General features: G+C 54.0%; 1 protein-coding gene across 2 annotated transcripts in view; it reads right to left on the bottom strand.

Moving 5' to 3' along the window:
- ACSS1 (acyl-CoA synthetase short-chain family member 1) overlaps positions 1-11,879 on the bottom strand; it is a 56,215-nt gene extending 44,336 nt beyond the window's left edge. For both annotated transcript variants that reach the window (XM_011952178.1, XM_011952179.1), the window contains exons 1-2: positions 11,157-11,879; positions 1,489-1,585 (exon numbers count right to left, since the gene is read on the bottom strand). In XM_011952178.1, coding sequence (XP_011807568.1) covers positions 1,489-1,585; positions 11,157-11,487 — 428 coding nt within the window. In that variant the 5' untranslated portion in view covers positions 11,488-11,879. The remainder of the gene's footprint in view (positions 1-1,488; positions 1,586-11,156) is intronic.
- Positions 11,880-13,212: the final 1,333 nt, after the last annotated feature.

Genomic DNA, 13,212 nt, shown 5'->3' with positions numbered 1-13,212 from the left:
CAGGTGCAGCTCCTTAGCCCCTGACCCCCCAACAGAAGGATTTCATCTTTTACTGAAGAAGAACTGCCGGGGCAGCAGCCTCAAGTTCCTTCTCAGAAGGGGGTTTGTTCGCAGGCAAATGGAGCTGGGCCCACCATGGCGAGGGGCGGCTGCAGCAGCTTGGGTCTTCAGAGCCCCTGCACTCCAGTGTGCAGGGGCCACCTTGGGGGCCACTCAGTTGTCCACTGGGGCCCGAGGCTCCCGGGCAGCAGAATGCTGCTGGCCTGTGGGCCACATGGCATCTGCAACCAGGGACTAGAGATAAGAAATGCATGCTATATAGGCTATAAGTCTGACCACTGGGGAGACGGGTCAGCAAAGGAGCCCTGGCCAAGGCTGGTGGAGGCTATGCCTGAGGGCTCCTGGGGCTGAGGGGAGGAACAAGCAGGACAGGGCCCACTGGGAGCCGCAGCAGATCCACTAGCATCACTTGTCTGCATCCAATAGTTGGCGTGAGTGCAGTTTTAGCAGGTTTGTGATAAAATTGGAGTTCAAGAAACAAACAGGAAACTACAAGTGCCCCTTCGCCCCCAGGTCACCCGAGTGGCAGGGCAGTGACTACTGCTCTCAGGCTGCCCAGTGTGGACCTGCCTGTCGGAATGCTCCTCCTCCACGTTCCCTCGCTCCCGTGTCCCAGCCACATGCACCTTCCTTCTACTTCTGGGACCCCTGGACCAGGTCTGCCCCTGTCTCCTCAGGACTGCTCCTCTTGGCCCATAGGACCTCAGCTGAAACACTGCCTCCTCCAAGAGGCCTTCCAGACTATTCAGCTCACAGTGACCACCCAGCCATGCTCTGCCATGTGCCTGGGGATTGTTTGTTACTGCAACATACCCCAGCCCATATCGACACGAAGGCACCCAGTGAAGACCTGCTAAGTAATTGGACAAGAAGACCCTGGAGCTGCCCCCAGGAGAGTATCACGCTGGATGATTGTGTGTGATGGGGACTTAGGAACTCACAGTTTAGGGGCACAGTGGGCCTGAGGCATCTCTGTAAGGGTAAGGTAAGCCTCAGGCAAAGGGGGTTTGCATGGAGAATAAAGGTGCTGCACCGACACAGCAGCTCCTACAGGAAGCAGCTTGGGGAAGACCAGTGCAAACCCCTCAACGCACACAGCATCTGAAACATGCTGGGCACATAGAATCTGCTTAAGGAATCAGAGACTAAAAAGATCAGCTTGAAAACAAAATAACTCTTCTAAAGACGATTTTATTTATTGTCCCACCCTCACAAGGCACTGAGAGTGTGGCCAGGCAGGCTAGACCGGCTTTTACTATGTTTCATTCTGCTTGCATTCACGTTTACTTTTCCTGGATAAGAGAGCATTTGCGAAGCCAAAACGCACTCCTTGAGTCTCACGCAGCCCCTCCCTGACAGCCAGACTCAGTACACAGGACCGGGCTGGGTGCCTCCCTTGCACCTTGAACATTCGAGGGCACACAGTACCTGTAGGTGATCCTCACTTCCGTTCCAGGCTCATCGCGCTCCCAGATCAACGCAACGCTCTCGGGGGACTTCTGAACATGCTGGTCCAAGCAGTTGACTGTACAAAAAGAGGGTTTGCAGATGTTACACTTGGTGCTTTTGGAGTGAGAATTCGGCCAGGGTGAGGGATTGGAGTGGAGGTCTAGTTTGCTGTGGCTCTCTCTTCTCCCACTGACAGGGACCCTGTCCTCATCAGTGATGATGTTTCTACCCCCTTGCAAGGAGAACGGTGAACAAACATGATCTCAGAGGCATAAGGTGATGTCCTGCAAATATTCTGAAGTGGTTGCTTCACACCAGTGGACCCAACCCTGGCTGCATATTGGCATCTCCTGGGCCACCCCTAGAGACCCTACCCAATGGGCCCTGGGCCTTCAAAGCCTCAAAGACACCATGGTTGGTTCTGATGTGCAGCCAGGGCTGGGCAGTGCAGCCTGAGCTGTTGGAAAGAACACTCAGTGCAAACAGGTCATTCCTGTTTCAGGGCTTGGCTCCTGCAGTTCCCATCTGCCCAGTGCTGTCTTGCCCCCAAGGTTAAAGGTGCAAGAAGGGATGAGGAGCCAAATCCCTCACGTGTTCCACCAGTACCCAGTAAACCAGCCTTGTTCCAAGAAGTGGCTCATGATGGGGAAATGTCCTCCTGGTTTTGCAGAAGGCTCAGCTCCCTCCCTCTCCATTACTCAAGCTCCCACATATGACCCTCCGGCAGAAACAGTCAGCTCTGCGGCACACCAGCATACTGTGAGACTGAGGATTAGCAGCACGGGCTCCTCCGCCAGCAGGCTGGTCATTACTCACTAGATTCCAAAGCTGAGCCCCTTCTGACAACCCTCAAGCCAGCTCTCTTCACTCACTGGCCCATCGGTGGGTCCCCGGGTATGCAGGGACACGAGCCCCATGATTGGCTTTGGGGGAAGCAGCACCTGCCCACCTGGTCTCTCAGGGTCACCCCTGTATCCTGTTTGTAAATTACACCTCAAAAAATGTAATAAATGAAGACAGATGCCAGGAAAAAATTATTAATACTAGCAACAGACACAGGAAAGTTCTTTGAACTACTATTAACAGAAAAATAAAAGAGAAGAAATGCCCCCAAGATAGAAGAAAATAAAAATAAGAAGACAAACTAAGAAGGGGCTCAGTGGCAGACCGGAATTTACACAAGGAACCCGACATCTCTGTGTGTGTTGGGGGAGTGGGCACACTAACCTCTGTTCACTGTGGTCATGCCAAGTGCAGCATTAACCACACAATGTTTTGCTGGGTGTTGGGTAGTCTCTTAGGAGCAAAGAGAAGGAGCATACAACCCTGAGATGGTTTAACCCAACCAGTCCTGGGTGCCAATCCTGATCAAGGCACCATGCTGAGCACTGAGGGAAATACCAGGGCAGATTCGAAACCCCCGTCATGGGTGCAGGAGACAGATGCAAACGTAAGAAACATGCAAAGTGACCAAACACACAGGGTCGGTGGTGGCAGGCTCATAACACTTGTCCAAACAGGGAAATGGAGCTGAATTTACCCTGGGGAGGCAAACCCTAGGAAGTTAAGAGCAGCCTGGGGCTGAAACAATAATTACTGCAAGAGCCTCCACGGAGACAGCGCGCCGGCACCACCAGCATCTCCCATTACGGATGGGAAAACAGAGGTCCTGAGAAGTTAACCTGACCGCCCAAGGTCACACAGAGGCGGAGCTGGATTCAATGCAGGCAGATTGGCTCCATAGTCTGTCCCACCATCCTACCCTCCAAAGTCACCTGATAACAGTCCAATTCTTCACCAGGCAGTGGAGAACTGCTCTATGCAACAAGTGGGAGGGAAGCAAGCTTTGCCAGTTGTGGGGGAAGAGGGGAGGAGGGAAGAATCAGGCTTGGTCTTACAGACAGGGGAGACAGAACAATTGATAAGAATAGTGAGGCCAATTCAGGCAGGCGAGAGGAACATGTAAACCCTGAAGGAGATGGAAAAACAACACAACTGCCAGGGAGAAAATTAAAACACAGGTACAGCAGATATTAGCCAACGTGGTCCCTAGGCTGAGTCCAGCATACAGATGTGCTAAGCACCCTGACCAGGGTGTGCGGGCGTGTGTGTGCGAATCCAGTCCAATATTTACACATCAAGAGATTTCACATGAAAGCGATGGACTTCTGGCTTCTGAACAATCAGCAGGAGATCATCCCTCCATAGAGGGTCCTATACCACGCTGCCTGCCTGTCACCTCCAGTGACTCTGGGCAGCTATGACAAGCCTGGGAATGCCCAGCTGAGGTTAGACATTGTCTGCACCTGCCATACCCCCCGGGAGCTGGTCACAAATGCAAACCGTCAGTCCCACCCAGACCTGCTGAGTCCCAACCAGCCTCATAAGAAGCCCCAGGAGATGTGAACCCACTCTCACATCTGAAAAGCTCTGCCTGACACACTTGCTCCACTCCAAACTTGACCCTGGAGCCCCCCAGAAGAGTGGCCTGCCCAGGCGTAGATGAGAAAATGCCTCTGAATGGCACAGTGACCTGCCCAAGGCCCCAGCCAGGACTAAGCAGGAAGGGCTAGAACCACGCTGGACACTTTGCCTTGGCATTCATCTCATCGCTTCACCTGCTCCCACAGCAGCCAGGGCACCAGGACACTTCTCTCAGAGAGCGTGACTGCCCGACTTCAAACAGGCCCTCACAGCCTCCCAGCCCAGCATGACATCCTGCACCATTTTATACCAAGCAGGAAGGCAGAGCTGAGGAAGGTGGAGAGGGGCAGGCCAGCCCCAGGATGGACAGCACCCAGGTGCGGCTGGGTGGCCCGTGAGATAAGCCACGTGTCCCTATCTTTCCAGGACTGACAGGTGGCCTGAGTCCAGCAGATCAGAATGGAGCCCCAAACACAGTGTCCCCCAGGTGCCTCACCACATGCAGAAGGTGCTCAAAAAGTGGCCACCAAGGCCCCAATGACCTGCCTCTCCCTGCTGGCCAGGCCACATCTGGTGAGCTCCCCTGCCCTGGGGCCTTTGCTGTGGCTTCTCCCTGCCTGGGGCGCTGTGCCCTCCTCACACCCACACTGCAGGTCTCAGCCCGACGCGCTCACTCTCCCGAGCACCTCACTGTCCGGGACCCTGTGCATCCCCCAACTCTTCCAGATGCTCGCTGCCTGCTGCGCTCCCTAGGGCACCGGCCGAGTGTCCTGCTCAGGTCTAGGTTTAGGTAGCCTAGTCCAGAGCACAGAGCCGAGAAACAGACCACTTGCATCCTCGAGCCAAAGGGTCATATTGGGGTGTAACTGGCGACAGGTGGTCCCCTCACACCCAAGGGAGGGAGCAGACCTCTCCTTGTCTTTGTGGCTTCATCCCTCAAGTAGAAGACGCTCTCTTTTTGGGCCCAAATCGGCACTTCTCAACCTTGAGTGGCATCAGAAATCCCCAGAGGGTGTGTTAGCTGCAGCTGGTGTGCCCCGTCCCCGCTCTGCACATCTGCATTTCTAACAAGATCCTAGTGATGCAACCGCTGCTGGTCCTGGGACCCGACTGACGATGTGTGCACGTGGACCTACATGCACGTCCACTTTCTATGCAGATGCCAGATTTCCAGTGGTTTTCTTTTTCCTCTGGGACAGGGGTGATTACCCGCACTTGCCAGCCTCGTGAGCCACTGGCTAGCAGCCTGGAGTCATCACTAAAAACTCAGGGTCCAAAGTCCAGCCCCTGTCCAGCCACTCACTAACCACAGACAATGCATGTGTCATTTAATCCAAGCCCATTTCCTAATCCGTGGAGTGGGTACAATGATCCTTGGTCCGGGTGGGACTGGAAGGATTAGGTGCCATTGGATTATTGCTGACCGTGGGTCTGATGGAGTCAAGGTGTCCCCAGGAAGACAAACAGAACAACCCTTCCCCCGTGTTTGTTCTAGCCACCATGGCTGATGCCCAGACCACACAAGCACCTGGAGAAAGCTCCGTGTGGGTTTTGGGGGGACAGTGGCCCTAACACCCATGTGCACACAGCTCTTCGCACATAGTTATGGTTCCTGCTGGTGCTTCAATTTCAGGATGAAAAGGCAGAAGGGAAGGGGAGGAAGGAGGTACGAAGGTGAGGAAGGACGGAAAGGAGGAAGGAAGGGGGGAAGAGAGGAAGGAGGAAAAGAAAAATTTTAAAAAATCTGCCCAAAGAACTGGGCAGTGGGACAAGAAAATTCCATTTCTCAGCATTTCCAAAAAGAGACAGGCAAGGACCTATGGCAATTTAAGGTATAGCTGAAACTCCACTTCCCATTTCCAGCCTTTCCCAAGTTTCCCAGCACATGATGACCTGTACTTCCCCTGTCAGTGGCCCACACCATTTCACACTGCCCCATGCTGCCCAGTGGTCCCCACTATGGGACACAATGCCACTCCCCAAGGGCAGGGACCGTGTCCCTAAGATTCCTTTATCATGGGGACCAGGGTTGGGAATTACATCACAATTCCCTGCCCAGCCCAGTGTGGACTTACTCATTTACTGACTTATGGTTCACCTCCTCATTAGAATGTGGGCTTTATGGTATTGAGCATTTTCTGGATTATTCATTGCTGTACATGAACTGGAGCCTTTATTTCCACACCTGTGCAATGGGACCACCAACTGCTTCACGTTGCTGTCATGAGGATGCGACAAGCCATGCAGAGCAGAGGGCCGTCCCTCCAGGGCGCTCCATCTCGCTCACAGACGCCCAGGGCCCCGCCCAGGGCCTCACACAGCTGGAGGCAGTCAGCCAATGCCCGTGGCTGGAGCAGGGGTTTGGTATTTTGTTTAAAAAGCATTACAAGAGTATTGGCATTTCCATTATAAACCTGACACACACGTAGGAATCTTCAAGTACTCTTGTTGGTTACTGAAATACATCCCTCACACTCACACACCTAACTGAAAGTGGAACCCAGCATACGGAAATTCCATTTGAATAGGGAGTTACTATTCACAATGGGCTTTTTCTTTTTGGAGACAGGGTCTCACTCCGTTGCCCAGGCTGGAGTGCAGTGGCGTGATCTCAGCTCACTGCAACCTCCACCTCCTGGGCTCAAGGGATCCTCTCACCTCAGCCTTCCAAGTAATTGGGACTACAGGTGTGCACCACCATGCTTGGCTAATTTTTTCTTTTTAAGAGATGGGGGTCTCACTATGTTGCGAGGCTGGTCACAAACTCCTGAGCTCAAGCGATCTGCCCACCTCAGCCTCCCAAAGTACTGGGATTCCAGGCATGAGCCCCGGCCCCTGGCCCACAATGGACTTTCTTTTAATAGCAATCTTCCCTGGCACGCTTTGAGATATTACGTCAGTCACAAAAATTGTTTTGGAAAATTTTCCCAAAGCATCTGTTATTTAAAATAAGTTGTGCCCCTGACAGCTGGGGAGGACTTGGATTCCTTGGGAGGACCCTCCTCCTAAGATTAGGGTTCCTTTTTCATGTAGAGTTACCTGAAAAACCTTTAAAAAGTTACTTGAATCACTGGAGTGACTAGGAGGAAAATGAAGCACAGGCACACAGCGTCTTGCCGCCGTCAGTGTCCTGCCTTCTGAACTATTGGAGGCATGCCACAGAGAGGAAACTACAGCCAACAGAGAGGAACTACAGCAAAAGGGCCTCTATTCCTGCAATTAATGTCCAAAAAGCATCCAAGAAATTTCCCAGTGCTCAATGCTTGGTTACAAAGAGGATTTTTACACTCTTGCTTAAGAGTACACACACTGAAAAACATCACTTATAATCGGGGGTTTAAAAAATAGAGCTTAGCTGTGTGTTTTGAAAGTAACACATGTCATTACCCTCTGGTTCTGCATTTACAACTTCCTGACATCTTGAGCTGACATGCCACAGGGCGAAAACAGCTGCAGAGCCCTACAAAGGACAGACCCAAATTTCACAGGTGGGAAAGAATCCCTTTTAGAACCTGGCTCCCCAAAGGACCTTCTGCAAGGCGGTTTTACACAACAGAAGCAAGTCACAGAAGGGCACAGACGCTCTGTCTACCCTGCCCGGTGGGCCTCAGACACCGTAACCTCGTCTGGCTATTAGAGTTGCGGGATGGGCAGGATACTGTGGTGTTTTGAAAGCCACCTCAGCCACCTGCGTGCTCTCCGAAGCCTATTCCCCACCTATCCCAGGCTGATCAGATGCAAGCTCATGTGGTCCAGTTCAAATGAAGCTCAGCTCTTTCAGCAGCACTGCTGAAGGCCAAGCACAAGGTCACAGCCTCCCCACATGCTTCATTAATAAATAACAAATGGCCAGTGATTGGGGATGTATAACGTGTTAAGAAAGTGCTGAGTGCCTTACAAGCGTTTTCTTCTTTCATTCTAAGAGCCCTGGGATATGTGTGCTGATAGATACTCCAATGGATAATAAAACAGGTGCAAACAGTCAGGTCCCCTTCCCCAGGTCAGAAGATGCCTAATAGTGTCTGTGCTGGTCTCTTGGACCTCTGGTTGCCGGACATTGCCTGGGCCCAGCCACCACACTGTGACAAGCCCCAGGAGGTGCTTTGGGTCACAGGTCTGGCTGAAGTCAGCCTGCAAGTTGTCCCAAACCAGGCCCCAGACTTGGGAGTGCGAAACAGGCAGATGACTCCAACCTCAGACATTGAGGAGCAGAAGCAAGTGTTAAATAAAATGTATAGGAGGCCACTTATCTGGACTAAGCCGCATCAGGCCCAATAGATCACATAAAAATGGAGTCACTCTTGCTAAAGTGCCGTGTCACCAAATGGAAACTAAGTTGTTTATCCAGCTTTCTAAGAAACAAGGAAAGTGAGAGATAGCTAAATCTCCAAACAAGCTGGCGTGATAAGGGAGCTCCTTCCACTTTCACCTTTACAGCAAAAGTAGCTTTGAAATAACCAGTCCACTTTTTGTTCTCTGTGTCCGCATTCTTCAGACCCTTCTGTCTATAAAACCATCCTCCTCTGCTCAACTCATCAAACATTCATTCTGCTTTATGGAATTAAGTGTTTCCCAATTCTATAATCACGAAGAAAGTGAAGTAAGAACTTTAAACTAAATTTGTCGGAATTTCACCCTTTGACACAAGTCATCCCCATCTGGCCCTGTCCAAAGTCCTGACCCACAGACTCTGCGAGGAATATAAAATTGTTGTTATCTTGTACCACTAAGTTTAGGGGTGGTTTGATGTGCATCGATAGTAACTAGGACATAATTCAGTTACACACTGCCCTTGTTTTACAGATGAGGAAACATGCAAAGTGCAGTACAGGGAAAGCAAGAAATCAACCCGAGTCCTGATTCTAAAGACACCTGGAACCACGAAACGGTGTTGCACCATCCACAGCCCATTGTTTGCTTGCTGTTTGTTTAACAGGGCCATGGCCGGGCACTAATCCCAATTCTGTTTCAGAAGTGCCTTCATCTGCCCTGTTTTGAGGCCTACAGACCAGTGGTTCTCAAGCCCGAGTGTCCTCTAGAGCACCTGAAGGGCTTGTTATAAACACAGGTGTCAGGTCCCACCCAGGGTTTCTCATTCCAGATATCCAGGATAGGCTCCAGAATTTGTGTTTCTCAAAAGTTCTCAGGTGATGCTGATGCTGCTGGTCTGAGGACCATGCGTTGAGAACCACTGGTATTCTTGAAGGGGTGAGGTGAAGTTTTCTTCAAGAGTGATATTCCTTTGGAACAAGGCATCTGACTTTATCACACACAGCTGACAGATCAGGCCAAAGTGTTCTCACCTATCCCATGACTTTCTAGGGGCTCCCAGAGGAGTCATGGCCCGGCCTGGCCCTTTTTCATACTGTCCCCACTATGGTTTGCAGACACCGGCAAAGGAAAGAGATATTGCTGACCCATGAACAGGTGGGCATGCACATCCCGGGGCGAAAGTTGCTGAAAAGCTGTTTTTCAAGTTAGTTTTCTGAAGCTCAATTTCTGGCTAAGATAGCCGTAAAGGCCATATTATCAGGAGAAATAAGTGAAGGAAAAGGAGACAGCAGAATGCTTGCTGACCACACCCCGATCCTGACCCAGCGAGGTTCAGAAGGTCCTTGCTGTTGGCCCCAGGAGGTCCGCCCCACTCTCTTATCTGAGTGGGGCTGCAACTGTGCACAGGCCAACTGTGAATGTTCCCCATGACCTTGGCCTCACAAGTCCAGAGCAGGTTACTTTCCATTTCTGTCCTTGGGCAAGCTGCTCTAGTCCCCTTCAAGGGCACATTGCACCAACTCTGCAAACCAAAGGGTTTGGTTTTTTTTTTCCCCAGTAGTTAGAGGGCACTTGTTGCTGGCTCAAGGTTAAAGAAAACACTTATCTAGTAAGTGACTCATTTTAATTAAACCAGCAAAGTAATATACAATATTGGGGGGAGGTCCAAAGTTCCTTTCAATTTCTTTGAAAAATAACTACAAGACACTACCTACAACTGTATGGCTATATCTGAAGTTAAACGAAAATCGCTACTGCCTATGGGTCACCAGTAAGAGCTGGGTCTGCTGCATACCTTGCAGCACTCAGCCTAACCTCTGAGCATGACTGCCCCCATCCTCACAATGTGGACACTGAGGGCTAGCAGGGCAGAACAACAGGGATAACTGAGGGAGGAGCTGGAGAAAATGGGGCCCTGGTGACCCTGCCATAAAGACCCTCAAGTCCTTTCTTAAACACTCCCAAATCCAGCAAGCTGGTTATGGCCACCCTTCTGGCCTGTATCCCTCTGATCAACACCGTGTCTGCCAGGCCCTCCCCGCAGGCCCGACACCCAGGCCCACCCTGCATCCAGGGCCCACCCTGCACTTGGCACCCACCCTGCGTGGCCAGCCCTGCCTGCAGTTCAGGGCTTCCCCCTCGCTGCCCAGTCAGCGCCTTAGGTGGGGGCGAGGGTGCGGTGTACGACCCCCAGCCCAGCGGCCTCTGCTCAGCAAGTTTCAGACCACTGACCACCCGCGGCTTCTGGGGCCGGTTTCCCGGAACCTCAGACCCCGCCGGTCCAAAGCAGGCCCTGGGTCGCTGGGGTGCAGTTCTCTGAGGCCGAGAAGGAGAACCGGGAGGCCGCTGTTACTTCCTTCCCGCCCACAGGCCCCAGGCCGGCAGCGAGGAAATAACTAGTTCCAGCTGCCAGGCCGGGTTTCCTCCTCCCCAGGTCGCCCGCCACAGCTCTGTTTGTTTACGTGGGCAGGGCTTGTCCTCAGGCTGATCCCCGGGCACCGCAGCCCCCAGTGACAACCGCCACCGCTTTGTTTTTCCGTCCACCCAGGTATAGCAACGGGAAAGTCCCGACTCCAGGGCGCTCGGGTGTAGCCCGCGGCTCCCCGCCGGCTCTGGCTCAGCGGCGCTATGCACCCGGTAACGCAACTCTGGAGTCAGCAGAGCGAGGAGCCGCGCCGAGCAAGGCCAGCAGCGGGGCGTCCCAATCGGCCGCCGGGTCCCCGCGGGCACCGGCCGGAGCTGGGCACGTGGATCTGGGGCCGGATGGGATGAGGGACGGGGTGACGTGGAGCCACCGCTTAGAGCTGGCGGGGCGGACGGAATACCGGAGGAGGGGCCCCTGCAGGGGTGCGATCCGCGCAGCCCAGGGACGGCTGCCGCAGGCGAGAGGCTCCGAGTTCCCTCTGGACGCAAGAGTTGGGGGCGTCCTGGGTCTCCCGAAGCCCACTCACCAGAGACGTTTAACTGGCCTCCCAGGAACCAGCCGATCTTGCCAGTGCTGAAGTCGCAGTCCCAGATGGTGTGGTAGGGGGTGTCCCACACTAGAGTGTCCCGCGCCAGAGGCCCCCAGAAGGCGGCCGGCTCCCGGGCTGCCTGTGCACTCAGCGCGGGGTACGAGCCGGGCTGTGAGGCTGCAGCAACTGCGGGGGCACTGCCCGAGGGTCCCGAGGCCGCCCTGCGCGGCGCGCTCACTCGACACAGCGGCCGCGCGGGCTGCCCCGAGAGCCCTCGCAGGCTGCCCAGCAGCCTCCCGACGCCGCGGCCCAGGCTGCGCGCCGCCATCTAGCCGGACTACCTGAGTTCTCTGTGCTCACAGAGTGGGTGCCTCACGCCCGGGGCGCCCCTTGGAGTCTCCGCGAGCCCCGCCCCTGCTCCGCCCTTCGGCCACCATCCATTCCTCCAGGGCCCCTTCCCGGAGCCCGCCCGGTCCCACCCCTTCTTCTCCTCCCCGGGAGAGGGGGGGACGCTTAGGAAGAGGGGAGCAGCGTGGGGAAGGGGAGCAGGGTAGCGCGGGGCGGAGCCCAGGCTCCCAGGCCCTGGCCCAGGCGCTGTGCTCCCGCGGGTCTGCAGTCCCACCCGGACGTTCCTCGCGGCGGCCCGTTTTGGTTTCAGTTTGCGCGCTCTCCTGCAAGCCCCGACAGCTTCTTCGAGCTGCCAGAGGCACGTGCGGCCCAGGGCGAGGGGGCCCTCTGGGATGGGAAGGAGGCGGGAGGGAGCTGGCACCAACGTTAAGGAGGCTGGTGCACCCAAGCGCACTGTTGGGTCCCAAGATGATAGGTCGGTCAGTTCCGCATCTCAGAGGCTGAAGTAAGGTTTTCATGACTTTGTGCGCGCCTAAGAGTGAACCCCTCCCCTGGCTTCTCAGCGGCCCGCGAAGGAGGTTGGCGGGGAGCCCAGAAGCCGGGAGGCTGCGCAGGCCTGAGTCCGTGGTCTGGGGTCCCATGCTCCAGCCCCCCAGCTGCCGGCCTCCGTCCTGGCGGGGGTCACGTTCTGCTGGGGGTCGGTGGTGGGTGATATGGGGCGATGAGGACTTTCTCCAGTTGCTCCAGCATCTGTGGCCTGAGTTCAAATTCTGTGACCTTGAGCAAGTTCCTTAACTTCTCAGTGCCTCGTTTTCCTTTTGGGGAAAACGGAAGTAATGCCTCCCTGGGGGGCGGGGACGGCGGGGGTGGGGAGCTGCAGTAAGGAATACATCAGACAATGTCTGTCAAGCGTCTACCCTTGTGTGGCCCCATAGTAAGCTCAGTAGTGGGGGTGATGTTTTTGCAGCTGTGGAGCCAGGAAGGACAGAAGGAAACGTATAAAACTGGTCTCCACCGAGTTCTTAAATATTTCGACACCCAAGAAGTAAATTCATAACAAAGGGGCAAACACAGGGGAAGAGAGGTTTTGGAAAACTGGTTTCTTGAGTTCTTTCTGATGGGAAAGTTTCCTTCCCTTGAGCTGTAGGGCTTGCAGAGGGGAGGAGCCTGCCATTAGAGGAGCCTCTGCGTGGGCCAGCCACCAGCCCCTGCTGGGGAATGCTGCTGTCTGCCAGAGAAGACAGGAGTGTACCTAAGGGCTAGAGAATCAGTGACATCTACTAGCATAACACATGCCCTGCACAGTGCTCGCACTTGACCTGCATTTTCTCCTTTGTTTATTTATTTATGATACTTTTTTAGAGATACGGTCTGTAGCCCAGGCTGGAGTGCAGTGGTTCCCATCATAGCTCACTACAGCCTGGAACTCCTGAGCTCAAGCGATCCTCCTGACTCAGCCTCCTGAGTATCTGGAACTACAAGCATGTGCCACGACATCCGGCTAGTCTACTTAATTTAAAACTTATCTAGTGCTGTCCACCCCCACTGACTGTCAAACTCCAGGTGGAACAAAAGAGGAAACTGAACCCAAACAAATAAAAGGGCTTACTAAAGAGCATTCGACTGGCTAAGGGAAGAGCAAGACTAATACCCAGTGCCCCCAGTGGGGAGCTCTTTGGCCTAAGTTCCCATTTGAATAGAATAT

Source organism: Colobus angolensis, unplaced genomic scaffold (genome assembly GCF_000951035.1).
Source record: "Colobus angolensis palliatus isolate OR3802 unplaced genomic scaffold, Cang.pa_1.0 Scaffold336, whole genome shotgun sequence".
NCBI classification, from domain to species: Eukaryota; Metazoa; Chordata; class Mammalia; order Primates; family Cercopithecidae; genus Colobus; species Colobus angolensis.
Note: the sequence above shows the minus strand (reverse complement) of the source record. Positions and strands in the feature narration are given on the sequence as shown.